This window comes from Ambystoma mexicanum, chromosome 9, assembly GCF_040938575.1.
Source record: "Ambystoma mexicanum isolate Mex_15411 chromosome 9, UKY_AmexF1_1, whole genome shotgun sequence".
Classification (NCBI taxonomy): domain Eukaryota; kingdom Metazoa; phylum Chordata; class Amphibia; order Caudata; family Ambystomatidae; genus Ambystoma; species Ambystoma mexicanum.
Window position 1 is genome coordinate 905,661,931 of NC_090931.1, and position 24,955 is coordinate 905,686,885.

At 46.0% G+C, this 24,955-nt stretch overlaps 1 protein-coding gene across 1 annotated transcript in view; it reads left to right on the forward strand.

Moving 5' to 3' along the window:
- The window catches only part of MCM3AP (minichromosome maintenance complex component 3 associated protein), a 1,669,219-nt gene that overhangs the window by 333,201 nt on the left and 1,311,063 nt on the right, over window positions 1-24,955 (forward strand). The window contains exon 7 of the mRNA XM_069616041.1: window positions 15,533-15,672. Within this exon, the coding sequence (XP_069472142.1) occupies window positions 15,533-15,672 (140 nt within the window). The remainder of the gene's footprint in view (window positions 1-15,532; window positions 15,673-24,955) is intronic.

Below are 24,955 nucleotides of genomic sequence, written 5' to 3' on the forward strand. Positions count from 1 at the left end.
TAGAGAGATCTTTCCAATCCTAAAAGAACTAGAATCCCCATCCACCCACAATCCTCCATCTCCAAAGACGAAATATGGTTCACAAATAATCAGAACGCTATGCACCTTGCTCCAACAAAAAATCGCATCAAAACAAGCCCTCATCTCCACACCCACCACCCACATTCCCACTCCCCCCTCATTGCTCACCTCCATTCCACTTCAGAATCAGAAACAGCGAAGATCCTGAAAAAGCTTAAACCATCCAAATGCAAAGGAGACCTCTGCCCTGCCAATATTATTAAAGAGTGTGCGGAAGACCTAGTCCTCTTCATCAGCAGATTTATCAACGCATCCTTCACCTCAGGCATAGTCCCACGGGTGCTCCTGCTGTTGAAGAAGCCGACTCTAGATCCTTCAGTCCCCAATAATTACTGCCCTATCGCCACAGTACCATTCCTACTGAAAATCCTGGATAGAGCAGCCTATGACCAAATCCAGTCACTCCTAGAAACAAACTATATCCTAGGCTTTCGCCAATCAGGTTTCCGGCCAGGGCACGGAACTGAATCTGCTTTACTAGACCTCCAAAAATGAGCTTGATGCCTTCAGAGATGAAGGCAAACCAGCCCTTCTTCTTCTCCTAGATCTCCGTCGCCTTTGATCTGGTCAACCAAGATCCCGATAGCTGGCTCCCCAGCCATGCTAAAAAAGCTCAATCCTAAATACAATGAATTCACGATAGACGGCATCCAAATTCCTGTCCCATCCTATCGTTTGGGGTTTACTTGGATGCATACCTCTCCCTATCCAGACAAGTGAATGCAATTGCGTCATCCGCTGCATATACCACCAAACGCAGCAAGACATTTCCTCATGCCAGCCAACTGCCTCACCATCGCCCAAGCCCTCGTAGGGGCAAGACTAGATTACTTTAATGCGCTCTTTGCAGGGACCTCAAAACGAAACATCCAAAAACTCCAAAATAACGCCCTACGAGCAGTCTTGAACATCCCCAGAAAAGAGCATATCTCAGCAGCAAGAAAAAACGCGCACTAGCTCCCTATTATAGAGGGAATCCTCTTCAAACCCCTATCCATTACGCATAGATGCGTAGCAGAGGTGATTTTCCCCCCATTTCCGCCCCCCGCTCCCACTGCCCCCCCCCCTTCCCCGCCCCCTCCCCCCAAGTACCTGTCACAGAATTTCATACTGGCCAAATCCAGCAGGTCCGTTAGATCCTGCCATGCTAACCGCCTAGTGCCTCCTTCCTTCAAGAAAGTCACTGGAGGAGGATCAGGCTTCCCATCAATGGCCGTGCATCACTGGAATGCACTCCCCCCACCCCCAAGGGAAGAAGAATCCTACTGGTCCTTCAGGAAGGCACTGAAGACCTGACTCTTCGCATAACATTCGCCCCTATTTAACGCTGTGTTCCATGACTATGCTCACCCTACATGTAACTGGTTTGGCAACAGCGCCCTGATGCCTTAGGCAAATAAATACATTTCTGATGCTTGTGAAACTGCTTAGAATCACATGCTGTGCATATAGTCTATCTTGTGGTAACCGCAGAGTATTGCATCTTTCTTTCAAGGATTGAAAGGGGGCGTCAACATTGGCGTGCCTGTAACACTATCCCTAACGTGACGTGTAGTGTACCCAAAATCCCTCACGTGTCGAGGTCCCTCAGATTGTTTTTTTCCACCTAACTAGTCTGTGCCTTATGCGGAGCTCGAAAGAGATACATTGCAAAGTTAGTCACTTCTTTGTCCCACGACCGATGATCGTCTGTTCTTTGACTTTCATCTTCGACGGCTACTTTGTGGACCCCTACACCAAAGACGTCTACTGCTTTCGGCGACTGGTGCATCGGTCGACGCTGTCGACCGTGTGGCCTCGGCTCTTGGGCCAGGCTTATACAGTAGGGCGAGTGGGGCACCTGGGTTTGATTCTCTCAGAATGCATTTCCTTTTCCCCTCTTTCCCTTTCTGGTCTGACTGCCGCCTTTTGCCTCTGCTATGGCGAGGACTCCATTTAAGTTTTGTCCGTCTTGCAATGGAAAATACCCTTGGAAGGACAACCATCGCAAGTGCAATAGGTGCTTACCTCGTGACCACGACGAGTGATCCTGTAAATCCTGCAAACTTTTTCATCCTAAGACGTTAAAGGATCAGCAGACGAAACGGTGGGCGGCCTACGCGATGCAGGCCGAGAGTGGTTCCCCCATAGGCGCCGTCGCCTTGAGTGACGAGGACTCTTAAGAGCAGCCGTAGCTCTGATGTGGAGGCCATAGACCTTTCCGCAGAACCGTCCGGTTCCCAGTCCCCAACCCTGACGGGCAGGCCACTGGTACTGCTGTGGGGAGATCACACCCTGGCGACAGGGGCACACCCGCAACACCGAAGGCTAAACGTACAACCCCACAAGCTCCCTCGATGGATAAATCCAGGAAGCATCAGACGCCGACAGGCCGCCAAACGTTTTTCGATGGCGCCTACCGATCGGCTGCCCTTCCCGCATCCGTCGTCTCGGTATGCGTCCGGGCATTCCAGCCATAAGGGCATCCCTTATAAAAAACACATGAGGGCTGGCGCGCTGTCTAAGAGCACGTCAGCCTCAAAGGTTTCAGCAGACCCAAAGACCACGACGACGCCTACAGGCACGTCGAAATCCCTTTCTCATCCACCGGAGCTAAGCAAGAGTCTCGCAGCTTTTGTTTCGGTGGTGACAGACCAAAAACCATCCCCTCTCGTCGAGAGGAATATTCTGAAGGGCCCCAGACCCTCTCTAAGGATTTGTCTGATAAGTCCCTTCCTGCTAAGGACACCTTTGCTCCTGGAGAGCCCTTCCCTCCTCCTGACCCCTCTGGTTCATCCCTGTGGACCAGAGTGAGGTTTGAGAACTACATGGAGAAACTATCAGTTTGTTGACTTTTCAGAGAGGTTTATTACCCCCAAGAGACCAAGGGAGGAGGATTCCTGCCCTACTTTACCAAAGGTGCAGAAGCTTTCAAGCCAAACACTTACTCATCAAGACAACGTTTTTGAGTTCTCAGAACCAGAAGAGATATACAAGGATCCCTATGGTCATGAAGACCATACGTTTGGGCAGGACATTCCTGACCAGTGCCCAGATTGGGGTCAAGATCAGCCTGCAGAGGAGACTCCTTGGCTTTCCGCCACTCCAACTGCTGACCCAGACGCCATTTGTCTGGATCCTCCCTCACCTCCACAGAGGCAGGCATCCCTTATTGATGATGAGATGGCTTTTAATGCACTCTTGAAAAGGGCTGCAGACCACTTCCAGATTGCCACGCAGGAAGCAAGACACTGACTTCGTTGAGGACATTCTGAAGGAAAAACCACCCACAAGTCGGGCAATTCCCCTGCTAAATTCCACCAAAAAGCGGCTTGCCTTTTTCAAAAAAGTAGCAGGCGCCCCTCTCCAGAAATAACATGGCATGATAAGCTGTTCTGTGTTTTTTCTTTTTCCCACGTTGAGAGTTCGCAGTCATCACTTTTTTGCTCACTGTACCTTTCACAGATGGGAAATATCCATTTGCAGATCAGTCTTTGTCCCACCCACATGGGCAGTCCAGCACCGAAATGCTATGGCAATTCCTTTCTGAACAAGAGTACCAACAGCAAGGGAGAGGGCGCCTGCTACCTTTTTTTGTATTCTTGTAAGGAACTTGGGGTTGGTCACCCTAAGTTACCTGGGGGAACCCAGACTTGGACCCCTTGCTCACTGTGCTCAGAGAGGCACAGCGCCACCTCACTGATTAGGCCCAACAAGGCTGAAACACGTGTCTGGGGTTGCTGTTGGTACTCTTGTTCAAAGGAGGATTGCCTGGCATTTCGGTGCTGGACTGCCCTTCTGGGCGGGACAAAGGCTGATATGCAAATGGCTATTCCTCCTTTGCATAAAGTACAGTGAGCTAAAAGAGATGGCTGCGGACTCTCAAAGTGGGGGGGGAAAAAAACCACAGAACAGGATATCATGCCATGTTCTTTTTAGAGAGGGGCGCCTGCTACCTTTTTTGCAAAAAGCAGCTTGCACCTTCTTTGGTGTCACCTTCCCTTACAAGGGCTGTCAATTCTCGGGTTGAGTAACTATTTTGCCCTTCTCCTTCTGACCTCTTGTACGTTCATGGGCATGCCACTCCAGACTCCCTGGTTGTCACTGTATTGCTCGCCCAGAGTGCACGGACAGTCATTAATCACCAGCGCAATTGCAGAGCCAATACTTTAAACGCAGGTAGACGACGCAATGACTTACAACCACACGCACGCTTAGAAAATAATGAGCACTTATACGGCTATTTATTCAAAGCTTGGAAGCAAGAAGTGATAACACAGAAATACATCACAGAAAAGACAGAGAATTCAAAAGAAAATACATCACTGTGGGCGTAACTGAATCCCTCATCTCGCCAGAAGCGGCTGGAAGACCCCGATAACAGCCAGGCCGAGAGCACAACAGCCCACAGGTAAGCCGGACAAAGGCGTCCCCCTTCCGACTGAGGTCTTTGTACTTGTCTGGTCTGACCGTTGAGAGGTTCCGCAAAAATGCATTCCTCAAAAAGGGGTGGTAATTTCTCAAACCTTCTGGCAATGCACTTGCGCATTGATGGGTAACCGTTGGTTGCCAGCTGGGTCAACCGACAGTAACCTCAAGGAGCAAAGCGCTGCCCTCCTCTCCTAAGAACAAACACCATGGAAAACAGTCCTATAACTCATAACAAGACATAACAAAACCAGCTTTCCCAGCAGAATGTCCTTGACTGCATACCAGGTTTGGAAAGCATGTTTTCTTCAGCAAAGTAAATTCAGCTCTCCGCAAAGTAAGTACAGCTTTTCACTGAGGCATGGAGTAAATATCCATTTGGGCTCTGAGTGCCCCCAGAATACACTGCGCACCAGCGCCATGTTTTAGCTCAAGCATAACAGTCACTACCACCAGGAAGAGGGCTGGGGTGCCACGTCTACTGCAGAAGTCCCCCACCCCCACCCCCCCCAACAAGGACTGCAAGAAATTGTACGCCCTTGGCAAACGCACCACCACATCGGCAGCATATTCAACAAGAATTGTAAATAATACTACCCTTCTTGCGAGTTATAGTGATGTGCAGTGGAACCTGCTTCAGGAATGCCTCCAAGAAGTTCCTGAACCGGTGCGATCACACCTACTGGCGATTGTCTCGGAAGGAAAACGGGTGACCCACGACATCCTAAAAAATACGTTGGCTTGCAGCAGAGACGGCGAAGCGTACTCTGGCCCAGGGCACTCTTCTCAAAATGCACGCCTGGCTAAAGGACTCAGGGTTTAAGTTGGGGACTCGGGCCTCGTTAATAAACAAACCTGTGGAGTACACTAATTTGTTTGGCAAGGCTGTGGATGATGCCTTGGAGACGGCAAAGAAAGAGCACGAGACTCTCAAGTCTCTTAATCAGATCACTGCTTGGCCTTATCAAGAATGGGGAGGGGCTAACTCTCGCTGTTCCTTTCAGGTCCAGTCTTTTCCCGATCTCCACACAACCAGTATGGCACAGGAGGTAACTGTTAGGCAGAAACCTGTGCAGTTCCCTCTGGGACCACTGCAAAAGATTTAGGACTAGAGGTGTTTGGCAGTAAACCCACTTTGGAGCAGTCTGTACCACACAGATTCACTTGGTAGCTGTGGCTGAGCAGTCAGACTTCCCTCAAGAAGAGTTAGGCAGTATACAGGGTATTCACAATAGGTCAAGAGAACACAATAGAACAAGTAAACACTGACCAGGGCTTGGTGTAAAAGAGATATAATTATTTAAAACCACATCTAGAAAAACACACAGGCACTAATAGTAAGAAATTCAAAAACACGGTCACTAAAAGAAATACACTCCCTTAAAAAAAAATATTAGACAAGTCTTAAGTAAAGCCCCACTTATTTTCAGACAGCGGTGAGCGCTTAACGTAGATGGCACTCTAATAATTCGGTTTAAAAAGGGAGAGAAAAGCAGAGAATAAATTGAAACAGATCCCAACACTTTTTCACAAACACAACAAGAGAGGAAGGCAAAGTAACACTGTGAATTCAGAGTCATAGGCCGGATCCGCTTTAAGAGGATCAAAACGAAATGTGTCCAAGGTCACACGGTTGCAGTGCACAAGAGTCTTGTAACGGTTCAAAAAGGAGTTGGACCAAAGAAAGGGACCAGTTAGGGTCAAGGCGGCCAGCCCAGTCCAGAAGGTTATGGGGTTATTATTACCTTGTAGCAATCTTTAGAAAGGGAGGCCTGGCGGACACAGTACCTTAAAGTGGTGAGAACACTCCAGCGGGGGCAGTTGTTCCTGGCAGCGGATGCAAAACGGTGCTTCGTCCGGGGGAAGAGAGGGTCTTGTCGGGGAGGAAGACAGTCCGTTGCACTGCCAGGGAAGAAACCAGCCGCAGTGTTTCTCAGGTACAAGGAGCGGTCCGTTGATTCGCGGTTCAGTGGTAAGTGGCTATCCGGCTGCCGGGGTGCTTGGCACGGGCAGTTCGACCACAGACCTGTCTGGGGTGCGAAGAGAAGAAGGTAAACTGGTTGTGCCCAACAGTCAGGGGAAGAAGCCTCTCCAGCCGGGAGATCTTCTCTGTCGTCGGGAAGTGGTGAGTCGGTTCCGCAGGGCTCCACCGGTGGTGTCGTCGTGGTAGATCTGCTCAGCTTCTCCCTCGTCAGATACTCAGGTCCTGTGGCGACTCAGCCTAGCTGTCAATCAAACATGCGGCCGGCTCACCACTTGGGCCAATCGCACAAGAGTGTGACCTGAGTTACCAAGCTAACTCAGTCCAGGGTGCGTAAACCCCCTCCTACACCTCCTGTGGTACCCAGACAGAGTGGCACCACTTTTGGAGGCTTCTGTGGAGAAGCCTGCCGAAAAAGTGGAACAAAGGGCTCGACTTGGGTTGGAGTCACAGAAGAGAACACAAACGCCATTTTAGAATCGAGTCCTGGCAAAAAATTCCAACCGGTGAATTAATATTAATTAAATAAACCGGCGGTATGTTCGAGGCTATGAGAATTAAATAATTAAAGTTGGTAGCCTCGAACAATGGGAAAATCCCATAGGGAAATATTTGCGGTCGAATATAAAAAGTAGTATCCACTGCCACCAGCCAAAACTCGATCAGGGGGGACGGAGACGTGCCCCCTCGATTAACAGACCCCGGGGCAATCGAAGTGCCCCGACCAGTACGTCCACAATATGATGGTTTGTACTGGTTTCTGTTAATAATTTGAGACTAGTAAAGCCAATGGTGACTTTACATGCCCTGGGAGACAGTAGTCAGTCCCAGGGTATGGAGTCTATGGTGGGGTGTCACTATGACACCCCTGTGTTACTGCAAGGAGGGTGCTGTGTAACACACATAGTAAGTAAAGGACCTCATAGCCCATAAAACACATTAGCAGTCAAAGGAACACCATAAATCACGTCCAAGAGTGGGAGAAAGAGTCTTACTTTTGGCAGGAGAAAAAAACAAACTCCAGAAATCCAGCAAAGCTGCCGGGGGACTCACTAGGTTAGGAAATTCAGCCTAAAGAGAGAATTCTCCCTAACAGTAACCCATGGTCCTCCAGACAAGGCTCAGCTGGCAACAGCCAATACCAGCAGAGGGGACAACAAAGAGGCAAGGGTAGAGGTAGAAACTCCACCCCAAGAGGCTTCCCTGCCTCCACTTCGAAATGACTGGCCAGTCCGGGTCCCCTCCCATGCCTCCACGGTTGGGGGATGTTTAACATCTTTTCTTCACGAATGGGAGGGGATCACCTCAGACCAGTGGGTCCTCAAGACCGTCACCCATGGTTATTGTATCGCGTTCCACCGGTCACCTCGATACCGTCCACCAAGAAGCAGACGAATATCGCCAGCACACCTGCTGATTCTGCTGGAAGAGGTATGCATCTTTCAGGAAAAGGGTGCCATAGAAGTCGTCCCAATTCATAAGGTAAACAAGGGTATTTATTCAGTGTACTTCCTTGTACCGAAAAAGGATCTCACCATGCGCCCTGTGTTAGACTTGCACCCAACGAACAAATTTGTCAAGCCAGAAAAGTTCAGAATGACAACATTGCAGGAAGTAATCCCACTGTTGACGCAGTGAGATTACATTGCAACATTCGATATGAAAGATGTATACTTTCATATTTCAATGTTGCCAGCGCACAGAAAGTTCCTAAGGTTCATGATCGAGAACAAGCACTATCAGTTCAAGTTTCTTCCCTTCAGCATTGCCTCAGCCCCAAGGGTGTTTACGAAGGTACTGGCGGTAGTAGCGGCTCACCTGCGCATGCAGCATATCCTTACCTCGGCGACTGGCTAATAACAGGGGATTCATACGGAACATGCCTATCAAATACCCAGAAGACAGTAGATCTCCTCTTCCGTCTGGGATTCTCGATCAACAAGAAAGTCCTGCTAGACCCCAGCCTAGCCAAGTCAAGCAATTTCTGGGGGCTCTAATTCGTAACGGAGACGTGCTAATCTTTCCCTCCAACAAGAGGGTTCAAAACATGCTGTTCCAGATCCCTCACTATGTAGCCAATCGCGAGGTGACCATACGCGAAACCATGTGACTGTTAGGGTTGATGGCCTCCTGCATTTATCTAGTCCCAAAGGCACGTTTGCGCATGCGCCCCATGTAAGAGTGGCTCTCGAGCCAATGGTGTCAGGCCAGCGGACAATGGGACGATCTAGTGGTTGTCTCGACAGCCCTCATTCTCTCTCTGCAGTGGTCGTCAAGGGAAATCCTTCTGCAAGGGAAAGCCTTCACCACCCCAGCAGTAGAAGCCACTCTCACCACAGACGCTTCTCTGATGGGTTGGGGGGGGGCTCACCTCCTTCATCAGACGGCGCACAGCATTTGGTCCCCAGCATTAGCATCCAACCGCATAAACCTTTTGGAACTGCTAGCAGTGTACAAGACCCTCAAGACCTTTCAAACACATCTCCAAGGAAATACAGTCATAGTCCTCACAGACAGTACCATGGCCATGTATTACCTGAACAAGCGAGGGGGCATGCACTCTCCAGGGCTATCCAAACTGTCACAGAACATTTGGAAATGACTTTCAAACACACAATGTTCCTCCTGTCACGCCAGACTGTACTCTGACAACATTACTTATGTCTGTAACAATCAACATGTGACCAAACTGTATTTTATCTATAAGATTCTACCTGTGATCTAATTGTATGTTGACCATATTCTACCTGTAACCAAATGCGCCCAGATTCCTCAGGGTCCGGTGTGCTATAGAAATAAAATAAACAAACAATACTTTCCAGGGGAACTCCATCTTCTGGCGGACGTGCTCAGCAGAGACTTCCCACTACCCGTAGAGTATGAGTGGTGATTGCACAAAAACCTTGTTCTCAACGTCTTTGCAGACTGGGGCTTCCCAGAGATCGACTTGTTCGTAACTCTGGATAACGCACAATGCCCAGATTACGGCTCCAGGTACCCGCAGAACCGCTCCAAGTGGAACGGACTCTGGATAACATGGTCTGGGAAGTTTGTCTACTCCAGCAAATGGAAATACGGTGTCATCTGGCGCAATGCCAAGAGCATCAATCCTATTGACTGCTCACCAACACATATTGTCCTGTACCTGACTCACTTACTAGATTCAGGCCTGGTTTTCTATTCCTTGAAAGTCCACTTAGCTGCACTTTCAGCTTACACCACTTCACAGAAAAAGGTTTTGTGGTGGAAAATTCCAGTAATGAAGGCTTTTATGGAGGGAGTTAAGTCTTCATCCCCCTATCTCCAACCCAGCTCCCGGATGGGACCTGAACGTTGTACTGACTGGACTAATGGGGCCTTCCTTTGAACCCATGCATAAGACTAGCCTTAAAGCACTCACTTGCAAGACCGCCTTCCTGGTGGCAGTCACATCAATAAGGAGAGTTAGTGAACTGCAGGCCCTTTCAGTTCAAGACCCATTTGTTAGGATTCACAAGGACAAGGTGGTCCTGCGCACTCACCCACGGTTTGCACCTACATTTATTTTGAAGTTCTATGTGAACCAATCAATGGAACTACCCACCTTTTTCCAGAACCCCACTAACGTGGCAGAAAAAGAGCCTCCAACACTTGATGTGAGGAGGGCAGCGATCTATTATCTGGAAAAGACAAAACCACTAATGAAAACAAACTTCATCACACTGTACTACACTCTCTTGCCAAGAGAGATCTGCCCTTCAAGCCTAGAGCACACTACTCAGGGCACGGGGGCTTCCATAGCATTCATTGCAAATGTTCCTTTCGAATCCATTTGTAAAGCAGCAACCTGGAGTTCTGTACACACACCTTTACACAACATTACTGCCTAGATACTCACGCTAGGTCTGATTCTCAGGTGGGACAAGGGGTGCTAAAACATATCTTTGCTACTGTTCCTTCACACATCCCACAACCATCTAAGGGTACTGCTCGCTAGTCTATGCACAGCATGTGATTCTAAGCAGATTCCCAAGCATCAGAAGACTTGCATTACTCACCATAATAGCATTTCTGATAATTATATCTGCTTAAATTTACATGGGCCCACCCTTCCTCCCCTCTTGGAGTAGAAGGAACATAGACGTCACCTTTTGATACTCGAAAGAAAAATGCAATACTCTGCGATTACTGCTAGATGTCAGACTATATGCACAGCATGTGAATCTAAGCAGATACAATCATCTGAAATGCTATTATGGTGAGCAATGCAGGTCATTTCCTTGGTGTTAAATGTCCATATGTTGTATAGATCAAACCCAGCTTCAAACACTCCTAGCCAAATAAAATTACTACACAAAACAACCTAGATTATGTTCTGTGTTTGTAAGGGGACAGTGCAGAGGTGCTCTGACCCCATTACAAAATTCTCTGGCTTTTTTGCATTGCACATGTCACTTTACAGTGAGGTTTGGTAGGGCTACTTTGTATCCCTTTTATCTTTTGTTTTAGTAACTTTATGGTACTTGCATGATGTGTCCAAAATGAGCAGGTGGCAGCGGATATTTTTCTATTTTGTTGTTTTTGTTTTTACATTCCTGCATGCACTTCTGAATTTTATAGCATAATGTCTTTAGAGAACTATATCCTGGCAAAGCTCTGCTTCTTTGCTGATCTCCAGAAGGCTTACATTGGTTCTTTGACCCCTGGGCCATTGGGAACAAGAAGTCTAGATCCCTGCTTAAGGATTCTGCATTTGAAATACTTTGAAAGCATCACGGAACTTACTTGTGGGCTGACCAGTTTCCTCCTATCTGCATTAGTCGCCATCCTGATTTCGGACTTGGGACTCTGCAGATCCTTGACTAGTGAGACCAGGGCCGCCTTCTGCAAGGAAGGCCTTGCATGCCTGGCTTTGTTTCTCTCCAGCAGGGTTGACTTCTTACTCCTGATCTTGGTTGCCATAGCTGTTTTATAACTGCATCATGTCCTGGGAGTCCTTTGTGGTGATCGGCATCATGGCGGTGCTTCATGTCTGGGTCATCTAGCTGTCCAGTGCCAGGAACCGTTTCACCACATCACAGAACAGCAGACTAGCCGGACGTAAATCGGCATGCCAAATGGTGCCTGTGACCTGTAAATCCCCTTCCAATGGACCAAAACATGAAGAAAGGGGGCCCAGTGGATTCCTTAGACACAGAAGTGGTTTACGAAAGAATCCTGAGTACAAGGGGCGAATTAGCATACCTATTTCTAACTCCCCCCACAACCTCCGACACCTCCATAGGGTTTAACAGGCTTCAAGCCCTAGCCCTATCCCTCCCTTGCCTGGACATGATCGATGGAGTTCTGGTCAATGATCCCCCTGGTCTTCGCCTAAATTGGTGGGATTGGGAGAGGGCCTCTTAAGAACATTGCTTCCTTCGTTCCTTACTATTTGAGACACTTAAATATGCATCTTAGATTTGCCAGCACTTGTTCATCCTTCTTAAAAGGCTACTAGATCCCTGCAAAGAGTGGACTTTCAGACTTGTGACACTTAAGGCACTAGGCCCCATCTCCTTTAGCAAGTTAAGGACTTTTTAAGAATAGGCCCTATTCTTATAAGGCTGTGTATTTTTTTTTCTCTTTAGTTTACTTGCCTGTTCTCAAACTGGTTAAATACCTAACTATATATTTCTCTAATTGCTTTGCTTTACTATATTAGTGTTCCATCTAACTGATCTGTGTGAAAAGTAATATGTTGCCTTAATGTAGTCGGAGCACCCTAATGTGGATGTATTTATGTTAATAGTGTTATGTGGTGGTTTACTTGCGTATGATAATTGGTAAGAGTTTCTCTGAGGCATAATAACTGGTTCCATGTGTTAATATCCCCGCAAAAATATTGCCATACAAAAATAACACCATATTTTTGCTGCGATATTAAGCCATGGAACCTGCCGGGGACACACCTGCAACCCCCATAATTAGTTTAATGGAGCAGGGGACACCTCCGCGACCCCCGGTCCAAATAACCCCATAACTTATTCCCACTAATAATATTGCCTATGGCCTTACCCCCCGACCATATATACAGCGATATTATTGGTGGGGATAATATTACCTGATACGCAATAACTATTTGTATATATTTTACCTAACTTGAATTATTAAGAGTGCCCTGCTGAACCCTTCGCCAACCCTACTCTCACCTTTGTCTAAGCCTTACTGCTCAGTAACACTAACTTGATAGTGTGGGGAGTCAGGAATGAAACTCTGGCACAAGGGTTTCATAGTTTTGGTCAAAGAATTATTTTAAAATAAAAGGGGCTGGCAAAATGGCTCTGTCCTTGCACTAGAGGGTTTCTCTGACCACTGACAGATTCTTAGTTTTGGTTTTAGGTAGAGTGTCCAAAACAATGTTTTTGACCTTGGGTGATGTATACATGTTCACAAAGAAAATGCTTAATGATTCCCTTCCCCTGGATTTCGCTTCACTCTGGTTTCCTTTCAGAACTATCAGTCTCTTGAGTATCAATGTGGCTGGCACACAAAAAACTTGATTCTTGGACTTTGCCATGTTAGAATACCTGGTGTACTCTCCTGCCAGATTTCTTTTCTCATTTGATACATTTCCTCTGCCTTTTCCTGATGTGCTCTGTTCTGTTCTGGATTGCTTGAATCAGTCTTTGTTTCACAATTTGTTCAACTTGAGGCCTGATATGCCTTCCTATCAGGGCTTCCTCATAGAAACGTACGTTCACAATTAACATCCACCTGCTATACTCTCCTGCCACAGCTTTTATTACATATACACTTTCTTGCACCTTCAAATACACCTTCACATTGCCTGGCATACTCTCCTGCCAGGGTTTTCTTATGTGGACTCTGCACACATTTCCACTGTTGATAGTTTGTTAAATTGTCTTTTTCTGGCTTTATATCCACCTGGTATGCTCTTCTGCCAGAACCTGTTTCACATGTACACTCATACAATGGCAAGTCTCCTACATTTTCATTTAGGGACTATTTTATTCATGCACAATGTTTGGCATGTCTGCCAATACGCCCCAGTGTCCCGTCTTCCCTTCTTTGGACTCGCCAGCGTATTTTCCCCTCTCAGGGTTAACCAGCAACAATCGTTTGGCGTTCTGCTCACCGCTTCTGTTTCCCAGCCTTTCTGCTCTTCGCGACTCCTGCTGGGCTCTCCGGAGTCTTCTCAACCTCCGGTGAGGTGAAAACGACCTCTGGGCATTTGCAGGTGTCCGGAAGTATTTTCTCGGCTTCTGGCGTCCCTGCAGCATGTTCCTCTTCAGACTGCTTCCCATCTCTTGCTCCATAAGCCGGTTGTCTCCACGGAACGCTTAATCGTCTCTCAATCTGTCGCACCCTAGAGATGCAGTCTTCTCCCACCAGCATCTCTGCTTGGTTAGCTGCTTCAGCTGTTTAAATTCCCCGCTGTAGGTAAGTGCTCATAACAACTAGAGCACGGTTTGTGCTCTTGGGCTTGGGGTGATATGTATTACTTGATTCTTCTTCCTCGACTCAGTATTCTCTGGTTTGTGGGACTGGAAGTCCATGTTGGGTAACTAGCATTTGAGAAAACGTGTATAGTGGTTTTCAAAGGCAAGTTGGGTTTTGATGGTTTGTAAACCTATCTGGTGAAAAGGTTTTCAACACTATTCTTAGGTGGTTGAGGGGGAGGTGCAGCAATACGCCAATAAGGCATAAGGTATGGGTGGAATATCCTCAGAAGGAGAAGGATACCATGTCTCATCCGATGATGCCATTAAACTTCCCCAGAGGTTGTCTCCCCCATGTAATCCTCCCTCATATAGCTGCCCCCAGGGTCAGGATCGGATAGTGGCTGCTGTCCTCTGGCCACATGGGGCGAGGCCACCATCGGGAAAGGAGTGATAATGCAATCGGATTCATTACAATACTGGTTAGACATTAACGTCTTTTCTTGTTCACCAGGATAGGGTGGCCGCTCCAAATCGGTCCACAGGGCTGATTCTGAAAATCCATCTGAACAGTTGTCCCAGGTCCAGTTAACATTTCAGTGGCAGGCAGTCCTACTAAGGGAGTCACCAGGTGAGTTTGTCTTGCTGTGGTCACCCACTCCTTCCTCCAGACCATGCAAGTGCTAGCCGTTGCTGGTGTCTTGGTGCATTTACAGAATGGTTTTAGGGTAGGTAGCGCAGCTTGCTCCTTGATATTGTTTTGGGGACTTGTTAATTTATTAGTAGTTTTGTTCATTTTTGTGTAATGGGAAGAGTGGTATTATATCCTGCGATCTCTGCCTGTTTCCATGCGCTTTTCGTTAGAACCTGGATTAAATACTGCAGGTTGAGTCCTTTGTTGGGCAGTTGCTCACCTGGCTCTGTGGTGAGCTGCTGCGCTGCCACTACATTTTCTGAATATAGGCATGTTATGGCTCTACCATTCCTTTATTACTGACATTCAAATCAGTTGCTTGCTATATTGTATTTCTTCACCACCTCATCCCTCCAAGGAAGTGCACCTTAGCTGGTAGACCAAAGCTACACTAGCTAGGGGTCAAGAAAACTTGCAAAGTGTCAGGACCATCCGAAGATCAGGGTAGTGACGCTGTGGCTTAAGGACTGGCCTCAGGAGGTTTCTTTCTGACAAGGCCTATGAGAACTAATCTGGGAAGAGGGAGGGAATGGTGGGCGTTCATGTCCTTGCACCAGAGAAACCGTTTGGGGCTCGTGACCTCCCACTCCTAACTTGCTCCTAGTGATGTTATTCAATCCCTAGCCCCTTAGTCCCTGGCTCTGTAATTATTTTCCTAAGATCATGGATGTGTTATGTTTTTCCTATATTCCTCAACATTTAGACCTTCTGTTCCTAGAATTATTGGTGCCTGGTTGTGTCATTACCTTCTTCTGCCACGCCTTGCTTTTATTATATTGCCTTACCCCTCTGCGCCTTCTGGTCTGGTGGTTTCTCAGCTCTTAGTTCTGTACTTCTTTTTCTTGTACAGGGCTCTGCCAGTCTGTTTTGCACACTACTGCTTTGTGTTATTCTGATTGTTGTCCTAGCCAGTCATCATATGCTTATATGCGGTATTCTGTTTTTCAGCCCGGGTGAAACGTACAGAGCTGGAGAGAGCCCAGGTATTTGTTGGTACATGTCCTGATATGTGTCCTGAGAAGGAGCGGTACATGAGGGAGAGCAGGAACCAACTCAGCATTTATGAGCTTATCCCAGGAACTGACAAGGTAATTTCAATAAATAAACTGTAGACAACAGAAAGGCAAGTTGCAGCTTCGTTTGAGTTACTTGTAACCTGGCAATCTTAACAGTGTAGAAAACCTGTACATAATCTGTGATTACTTCAAAATGGAAATGGTAATGGTCTAGAGCAGTATCACTAGGGGACAAAATGCTGAAGTGGTACACAGGCCACTGTGAATCTGCAACCAAGCCTCAAATTGCAAATTCAACAAGGACCCAAGATGTTTGTTTTAGCTAGGCACAGAGTAAAGAATTAACATTGAGTGCTGCCCCACACCCAGATGCAGAATGCTGGGAAAATCTTTAACTTGGGGGTTCCTGGTTTTTGAGGGAGAGGTAGGACTGGTGGAGCACAAGAGATGGTGAGCAAAAGGAGACCACTTTATAGATTTGTATTGTTGTGGGTCAAGATGGATTCTTGGAGCCAGACGTGTGGGAGGGTTCTGAGCGGCCAGCCTAGTTGATGAACAGGGTAATTGGGTCTAGCCTAACTCTATCATGCTAATGCAGCAGAACTGTAAGTCGAGACCTCGGGAGCTGTGCAGTGGTATAATGGTACAATGAGTCGCACACAGAGCGCTCAAATAATCAAATACAGCATAAGTACAGGTAAAATCAAAATTAAGTAATGTCACAGATGGCACCGAAACCAATCTGAGTCTCAAGGATAGTTCTAGGTTTATTTTATTGTTGGGTTTGTGGGGCCTCTGGCCGTTCCTTTCCTTCTCTCGGCTCATACACCTGCCTCCCTAACCCAGATGTCCTAATCCCAGGGGTTTTCTGTCTAGGGTTCCCTCAGGGACTCATTACTCTCTTTACACTAACCACGGGTTAGTGTTCTAATGGGGTTGGGGCGAGTGCCTGGTACTTACTCTGTTGGATTTGCTTTATTCAGTCATGCTCACGGTCACCTTACCCTTTCTACTCTACTTTCCTCCCTCCTTCCCTGTGACTCCTCCCAGCAATCCTCCGTTTCTCCATTGTTCACTCCTCCTGTCTCCCTCCTTTGTTACCCCTCTACTCCTACCGCTTCTCCTCTCATTCAGCTACACCTTTTCCCACACGTCTCATACACACACACTCGAACTAGAGAGCTACTATCAGTGCTAATCACCTATCCAAGAGGGGGTGGACTGGTTATTGGCCCGTCAATTGTGAAAATGGTGTCTAGGAAGGATTTGACCGGCTCTGTGAAACCTAAAAAATGATGCACTGCTATTTGGTATTGCCTTATTAATCTTCCTTAATGCTCTGTTGCTGAAACTACATTCATTCAATTTTGATAAACAATTGTTAGATATTATTTTTCTCAAGTAATATATCTACATAACGTGCTGTATTTAAAATGTACTTAATAACATGTGACAACGTTTTAATATACAACACTTATATGTAATGGCAAATCTTTTGCCCTTTTTCTTACAACATATGTCACAATCTGTTAGGTCTGATTGTGGTTTCACTTACAATTTGCAACATATGTATGAACATATCCTGACATATGAAAGACCCTCTGGGTCATAACGTGTATGCTTAAAGATCTGTGGCGAAGTATGGTTTATTTTCCAATTATTGAATCCTATTCTTTAGAGAGATCAACTGCTTATCAAATTAAATCCCTATTTTTTTATATGTAGCCTTGTTTTTTTTTTGGTAATCCAAAGAGAAATTCTTTGTCATGCCTAACATATTTCATTCCCTGATGGCACTGAAGGAACTTCTTCAAGATGCAGTAAACGCAATTAGGGAAGTCTAAAGGGGAGAACTTTTTTAAAGTTAGGAGGAGATGATTTATTATGCAGCAATGAAAACATTCTTTTGAATGCCGGTACCTAACTGACCGATTAATCCTACCTTAGTCTGTTGCAGTATTTGACATGACTACCACAAGGGAACTAATCCCTCGTAACTTCATTGGTTACAGTGTTTAAAAAGATTTGCAAGACTAGCTGGATGCCCTAGTTACCACCCTTCTTCCTCCGAAGGAAAGAAAAATATGATCCTATTTCTAATATTGGTCATCTTCCCAACATTCCACTTAATGTTTTAACTTTTTAAATCATATTTCATGATGTAAAAAAAAATATCCTTCTGGCTCGTTGGTTTGACACTGCTAGTTTCTAAATTTAAACACCCACCTGTGCACTGGATGATGCCTACATTGAGGTTCAAGAGGTGGTGGACCGTTTTAGTGAGTCTGAAATGAAAAGTGGAATGGAATGTATTAATCCTGTATTGCTTGCTGAATGGGGCACTAACCTTGCCGATAAGTAACTCTTTGCTAGGAGTCTAAAGCCTTACCTTATGGTCGGAGTGAGTGAGTGTGTATGTGTGTTGACAATTTTTCACTGCCTTTGTTTCTTGCAGCCAGTTATCTTCTTTGATCCATCTATTAGTTCAAAAGATGACGACCGCCCTTGTTGCTGTATTGGGTGACGTCACTGATTTTTCTGCGTGACGATGTCATTGCGCCAGAACTCTGATTAAAAATACTCTGCCATATTTGTAAATTGCCCGATTTTGTGGACTATGCTTTAGAAATTAAGTCATGTGCATGGTTTCAATGTATGAATGACGATAGGCTGTGAACAAGTATGTGTAATTTGGGTCATTTTGTTTGTTTCTTATAAAACATGACATGAACAAAAAATAAAAAATGAACAAAAAAAGCTGCAGCTACTAGACACTCTGTCTGTACCTCAATAAACACACATTTCCAGAACCTGATGCATCCTAAACCTTTTTTTCCTCAACCTCCTATCTTATCTGGCCATACTAATATATCCTAGTGCCAAACATTGTGTCTGGCTATTTATAAATTAGATATCAGTTTGTTTGAGGGCCTGCTTCTTAGATGTTTCCTTTCTATGTCCTCATTTAGAGCCCTTATGTGACTTTTGGTCAAAAATATAATTTATTGTTCGACTCTGAACATGATTATCTCTGCTATCTGTGAGGGGTCAGAAATGTGAGGCGGGCAAGTAGATAGTTTTGTCACAAGTGGCCATTTTATTAAATAATAATGGTGAGAATAAAACGCCTCACTTTCCCATACCCAGCGAGTATTTCCCTGCCTGTCAAACTAAAACTAAAGGAAAACACTCTAATATCAAAAGGTATCTGTCCCTCACACATATACATATAACAAAATCATACAGGTATCATATAGCCAGTTAAACTGAACAAAATAACCGTTATTTATAAACCTATATCCTTGTAAACTGGGTCGTATCCTCTTCCCCCGGATCAATGCAGGATTTGCCAAACCAAAGTTTAATCAAGAACGTTCTTCTCAATAGCCAAGTTCTGTTCCAATTGCAACACAAGTTCACTTGGATTTTGATAAACAAGATTCATCACTCTTCAACAAATGATTGTTCAAAGTTTCCACAAGCTCTTGCTTAATTACCAAAAGACTGTCTTCACATTTCATCTCCATAAACAATTGTTTTTTCAGAATGTTTTTATCACAGTTCATCATAACACAATAGTGGGCTTTCCACTTTCTTTCCACCACAATCTTCCACCACCATGCAGTCTTCTTCCTGGTTCACTAACCTGCCAGGAGTAACCACAAAAAACCCTTTCCTGGTATACTCGCCTGCCAGAATAAAACTCCTAACACTACTGCAAGTACTCTGAGGCGAGGCTTCATTCAAACTTTAGAAAGGTCTTTGACTTTCAACAACCTTAAGATTCACAACTTCTTTCATAAGGATACAATACACATTGATACTATTTGTTGCACTGATTTGTTTGCTACATGCAATGCAGGTTATATTCCTCTCCCTCTTGATAATTGCAAGAAGCATGGCTTTCCTCCGGCCACCTCGGAGTTCCTTCTACCACACCAGTTAACTGCTGGTAATGTCTCCTGTTCAGGTTTCTCGCTTTAGGAAAGCTGTTTCCCTTTTCATTCACAATTGCCCTTCTTGGGCTTAGGTAATGCTGGTTGTCATCTTCCCTTTCAGGACAATGCCTTCTTAGTAAACTATTAGGGAAACGGTGTCCTCTTTTACCAATAATCGTCTTACTTTGGCTGGGGCAATGCTGTTTTTTTGGTTCAAATATTGCCCCCTCTTTACTTTGGCAATGATGTTTAGTCTCTCTTCACTTGATCTCTCTCAATAGAAGTATTACTCCAAAAATGCTTTAAATCATTAATTCTGTATTGAAAAGGCTTATTTCCAGCCAGTGGTCTGTTGGGGAGCGCCCCAGGGTCACCTTTCAAAGGCCAAGTCACCAGTCTTTCCCTTCGCCTGACCTGCCGCTGTTTCAAATTGTTCTTCTCTCGTTGTGACTTGGACGTCTGACAGCTCTGGTCACACTCCCAGTACTCGCACCTTCTGTACAGGGAGCCTTCTTCCCTCCTTGCATTTTCCGGTGCACGTCAGCCACCATAGCAAGGCACAGAATTAGGAGAGCTTTTCTCTCCAACAAGATAGTCGGCATTCGCACCGCTTCCTACTGCGCGATCTCTGCACTTCCAATTCCCAACTTCTGCGGCTCCTTCGGAACTCCAACTCGCTGGAAACACAGCAGCGGCTGCACCGTCTTCATCCTTATGTTTCTGTTGCTTCCACTGCTGCTGCATTCACCTTCAAATGGCCTGCACTGGAAGGGGCTTTAAATATTTAAATGTCCCGCTCAGATGTCGGCCACTAGACAGTTCTGCATCTCTGAGCTCCCCTTCCTCGTTCCAGTACTTAGACCATTAAGGGACTTGCATTCCCTGATGATGATCTTGTTTCTTTTTTTATCCTCTAATTCGTTCTGTTTAAATGATACATAAACTATATCCTTAGAGGAGGCTTTTAAAGAAATCGATAGTTTGCTTCTATGGTTCAAACCCAAGTGGAATCCTAACCTTCAGAAGTAATAATGCTGCTTTTTTCACCCTTGCTGTGAAGGCATCATGAAGTAAGACACAGACAACAGATTCAACTTTTTAAGTAGAAGTTTTATTTTCTTAAATGTCAGGATGAAGTAATGCCTAACTTGCCCTATGCTAAGGTGGGATTTCCCTACCTAAGGAAAACGAAGGATTGTCTGTGTCAGTAAGATCAACTTAAGTCTGTCTTTGTCCAAAACCAATACTTGCCCTCACAGACAACCATATAATATGTGTAGGGTTATCAGCTTCAAAAGAACTTTTTCTTTCAAAAGAACATGGTTCTGAGCTTCTTCCAGTGTGTGACTTAAGTTCAGCTTCCCTTCCCCAAGTTCTGAACAATTCCACAAAGGCCTCTGGGTTCCCTTCCCCAAAATTTCAACACAGTTCACAATGTTCCAGGGTTCCCTTCCCCGAGAGGTCAGTTCTTCCAGGTTTCAAAACAACAAGTTCAAGTTTCTTGAATTTCAAAATAATTCCAATTCAACTACTAAACCATTCATGCTTTTCAAAAGTTCACAAAAGTTCCTTTTTCTGTCTGTATTTCTCAAGCACAGGTAAATGTGGCAGAATGCAAGCTTCTTCACAGTTGCTTTCCTTGGCTCTTTTCAAATAGGGGTCACTCTGTCTAGGCGCAGTTGTCAGACCACATGGTCCACCCATTACAGGTCAGGGAACTGATAACCCACGGCACTTTATTAAACTTCTGTATTCTTCAAATATATCAATCCACACTGATTTCAGATTCTCCTTGGCATTCTCTTGGCTTTGCCACAATGTGTATTTCACATAACTCATTCCGTGGTGTTCACCTTTTTACACTACCTTGTTTTCACTTTGCTCATAAGTGTTGACTTACTTTAATCTTGTGCTGTATTCACATAGGCTCATTACACCCCTGTTAGCTCATAATTCAACAATGCTTGCAGCATTTACAAAAAGTACTTATAATACTGTGTATCTTTCGCCAGCATTCAGTAATGCTTGTAGTACTCTCAGGAATACTTGTAACTCTTTTCAGCTCTTTCTGGCATTCAGTAATGCTTGTAGCACTCTTAAAAGTATTTATGCTATTGCAGCTTGTTCGGCATTCAACAACATTGGACTTAATCTTCCATAGCAATTGTAATGATTCTTAGTTCGCAATGCCAAATATGCCTCTATCCGGCCCGTAGCACCCCGGTCTGGGTGTTCCTTTCTCGTGCACTCACCGGTCTGTTATTGCTCCTCCTAGCCGCTCGTTTCAGCTTCTCCCCTTCGTTCAGCTCCCCCTGTTCCTTGCGTGAGCTACGAGCAACGCTCACTGTCCTTGGCTTCAACTGTGCATAGTGTAGGGGAGGTATGGTATTGCAAGTATGACACTGACACAATGGATACAATTTGTACAATCTTTATTGAAGTTGATGGGGCTGGAAAAACTCCAACCATACCCTATAATTAAGATGGGAGTGGTCTCGATAAACAAAACGGTCCTAGTGGAGTCTGGGCTATGCTAACAAAACCTAATACCTACCCTATCTCTTGTACAAAAAGTGTATTAAGGAGAAATGTATGCAAAGGAAAAATCAGTGTTCAAAAGAATAAATGTGGTTGAACCAGCTCTCCTCCCCACTTTAGACCTCACATAGTAAGGCTGTCCCATGTTTCAACAAAAGGTTCACAACGGTCCCCCTCTGTCAGGCTCAGACCTCGCATGAAGTTCAACAAAACCTGCAAGGGGACTCCCTTCCACAAGCGTATTATTTTAGGTCTCCCTCAATCGGGCTCGGACCACTTTCGGATGTCGAAGACTTTCAAATTTGCGTGGCTTTCTTTACAGACCACTGCAGGATCACTTCGACTCAAGGTTCACGGTTTAACTTTCACTTTTTTGCCGTTTATTTGCTTTTTTGCTTCAAACAATGTACCTTTCACAGAGACTTTCAAGGGGGCTATTCCTTTTGCTGGACCACTCCGTTACTTAGTATTGCTGATTTCACAGCCGTCCTTACTTCAAAGTTCATTCACAGGTCTGCCTTTATTCGCGTCTCATAACACATGCATGCAGTCTTCACTTGAGATATAATGTTGCTACTTCAAACTTTAACACACACCAGTCTCTCAGGTCACTTGCCAACTCACTGGCTGTGTGCGTTTCTTTCTTGGTTTTACGACTTCCAATTCACGAGTCAAGGTTACTACCACAGGCTTGGCCTCGTCTCCCCAACTCTGCCATTCACCCGGAAAAGTCGCTGGCGTCCTTGATACACAATCAGCCTTCTGATGTGGGATCTGGCCTTCTCCACGTGTCTTTCGCTGCCTGTCTGAGGCAACGACCTCCAGTAGGGAACTATTGGGGTTTTCGACCTGCTGCCCTTGTCCCTTGGTCCGTCGCTCTGCTCCAATAGGTTTGCCTTTGCCCCGGAAGTTCTGCTCGTACTCGTGTTCTGCCTTGCTCAGAGTGTGTCCTTAGGTTCTGCCTTTTATTCATGGGAGGAGAGCTAATTGGTATCGGGTGTATGCACTTAGTCAAGTGCCTGTCTTTGCATTGATTGATTGATATTTTATTTCTATCGCGCTCGAACACAAGTGTTTCAGAGCGCGACAAGGCAAGGGAGGGGAACAAGGGAGAACAAAACAGCGATCTTACTAGGCCCAGTGACATTGAAAATGCGCAAGTGCATGGAAGGGGGAGAGGTGGAAAGTGCGAAGCATAGGAGAAACAGATAAATAACAAAAAATAAATAATAAAGGCAACAAACAGTGGTAATGCAGCCAGCAATTTGCAAGTGCTAGGTTTAAGGCAGCAGACAGGGTTGGTCCGATAAGTGCAGGAAGAAAAAGGGGGGGCTGTATGGGTACAGATACAGGCCCCAGTGCAAGGGGTGGCCCAGAGGCAGTGCGGGAGGGTGACAGGATGAGCAGGTACCTGGGCCCAAAAGACAGAGGATGGCCAGGTGCACGGTGCCAAGAGAGAACAGATCAGCAGGGGACAGGGGGAGCGAAGGCAGAAGAAAAGAGGAAGGTCTTGAGGTGCTTCCGGAATCGAAGATGGTTCTGCTCAAGTTTAAGAGTGGCAGGGAGGCTGTTCCAGAGGGAGGCCCCAGCCGAAGACAGAGATCTACCCCCAGCTCGTTTCTTAGAAAAACGACTGACCCTGAGTGAGTTGGAGGTAGAGGAGCGAAGAGCTCGAGAGGGGAGGTATTTGCGGAGGGTTAGCTGGCGTCCTCGATACACAATGACCCGATTAGCGGGACATGTCCAGTACGATGTGTGAAATTTAATGTTGTTACTCTGTCACCACCTTTCTTGGCCCACAGTGTTTGTGTAAAAAAGGGTGGTGGGGGGTGTTGGGACCTCTGAGAATCCTAAAAAATAGGATGGGTAGGATAAACAAAATAGGGGTGACAGGGGGGAATAACGCATCTTGCCATCGGCTGCCTCACCCCTCACCCAGGTGATCCTCCCACACTGGTCCACCCCCAGGGTCTGGATCCAAAGGCGATGGCTGTGCCCTGACCGCAAGAGAGAGAGAGAGAGAGAGAGAGATATCCCTGGTGACTAGCTGGTGAGACACCCTCTGGTTTCTCACAGTAGTCCCGCTCTTGTCTAGCGAAGGCTACCAGTAGTTTGTGGCGGTTGAGAGCGTTCAGTGTCCCACAGCTCCTACTGTGTACACCAGTAAAAGGGGACAGCAGGCTTCTGGACCCTTGCACGACCTGTGTTGGCCCTGGTGTCCTTTCTGCCCTCCTGCTCAACACAGCATCACGCCAGCAGGTTCCTCTTCTGCCCGCTCTCTCTGCACGCCAAATTCTCTCCAGGACAGTTCTCTCCCTGGCTGTTGGGTTGTGGCTCTTTTTATAAACCTAGGACCTGTTAAGTGGTTTCAGGCAGAAGTCCTTCATCCTAGTTGCCTGACCATAATTCGGCCAATTATCTGGACATGCCGGAATTTAAGCAAAAGTACTCCTCCACAGCCGCCTTCTTCATGTCCGTACCAGAGTGGTGTGAATTAATGGAAGTGTGCATTACTCCCAGTTGCTTCTTCCTCATTTTGTTTTGCTCTGATATCGCTTTATATTAAGAGGAGGCTGATGTATATTTGTCCAGCCCACCTGAGGAGTTGCCTTTCTAGTGGATTTCTTCCTCTTTCTAGTAAAATATTGGCATTTTGGAGGGTCACTTGGAGGGGGAAGGATTGGCAATAGCTTATGAAGGCGGTTAGGACCGAAGGTTTGTTGTGACCAGGGAATGGGGGACACCATGCCTCACGTAAGGATGTCCTCTGCCCACTCCACAAGTCTTCCCTGCTCAGGTGATCCTCCCTCGTATATCAACCCCCACAGGCAGGATACAAAAGCAATGGCATTTCCCTGGCCACCTGAGCAGAGAATGTC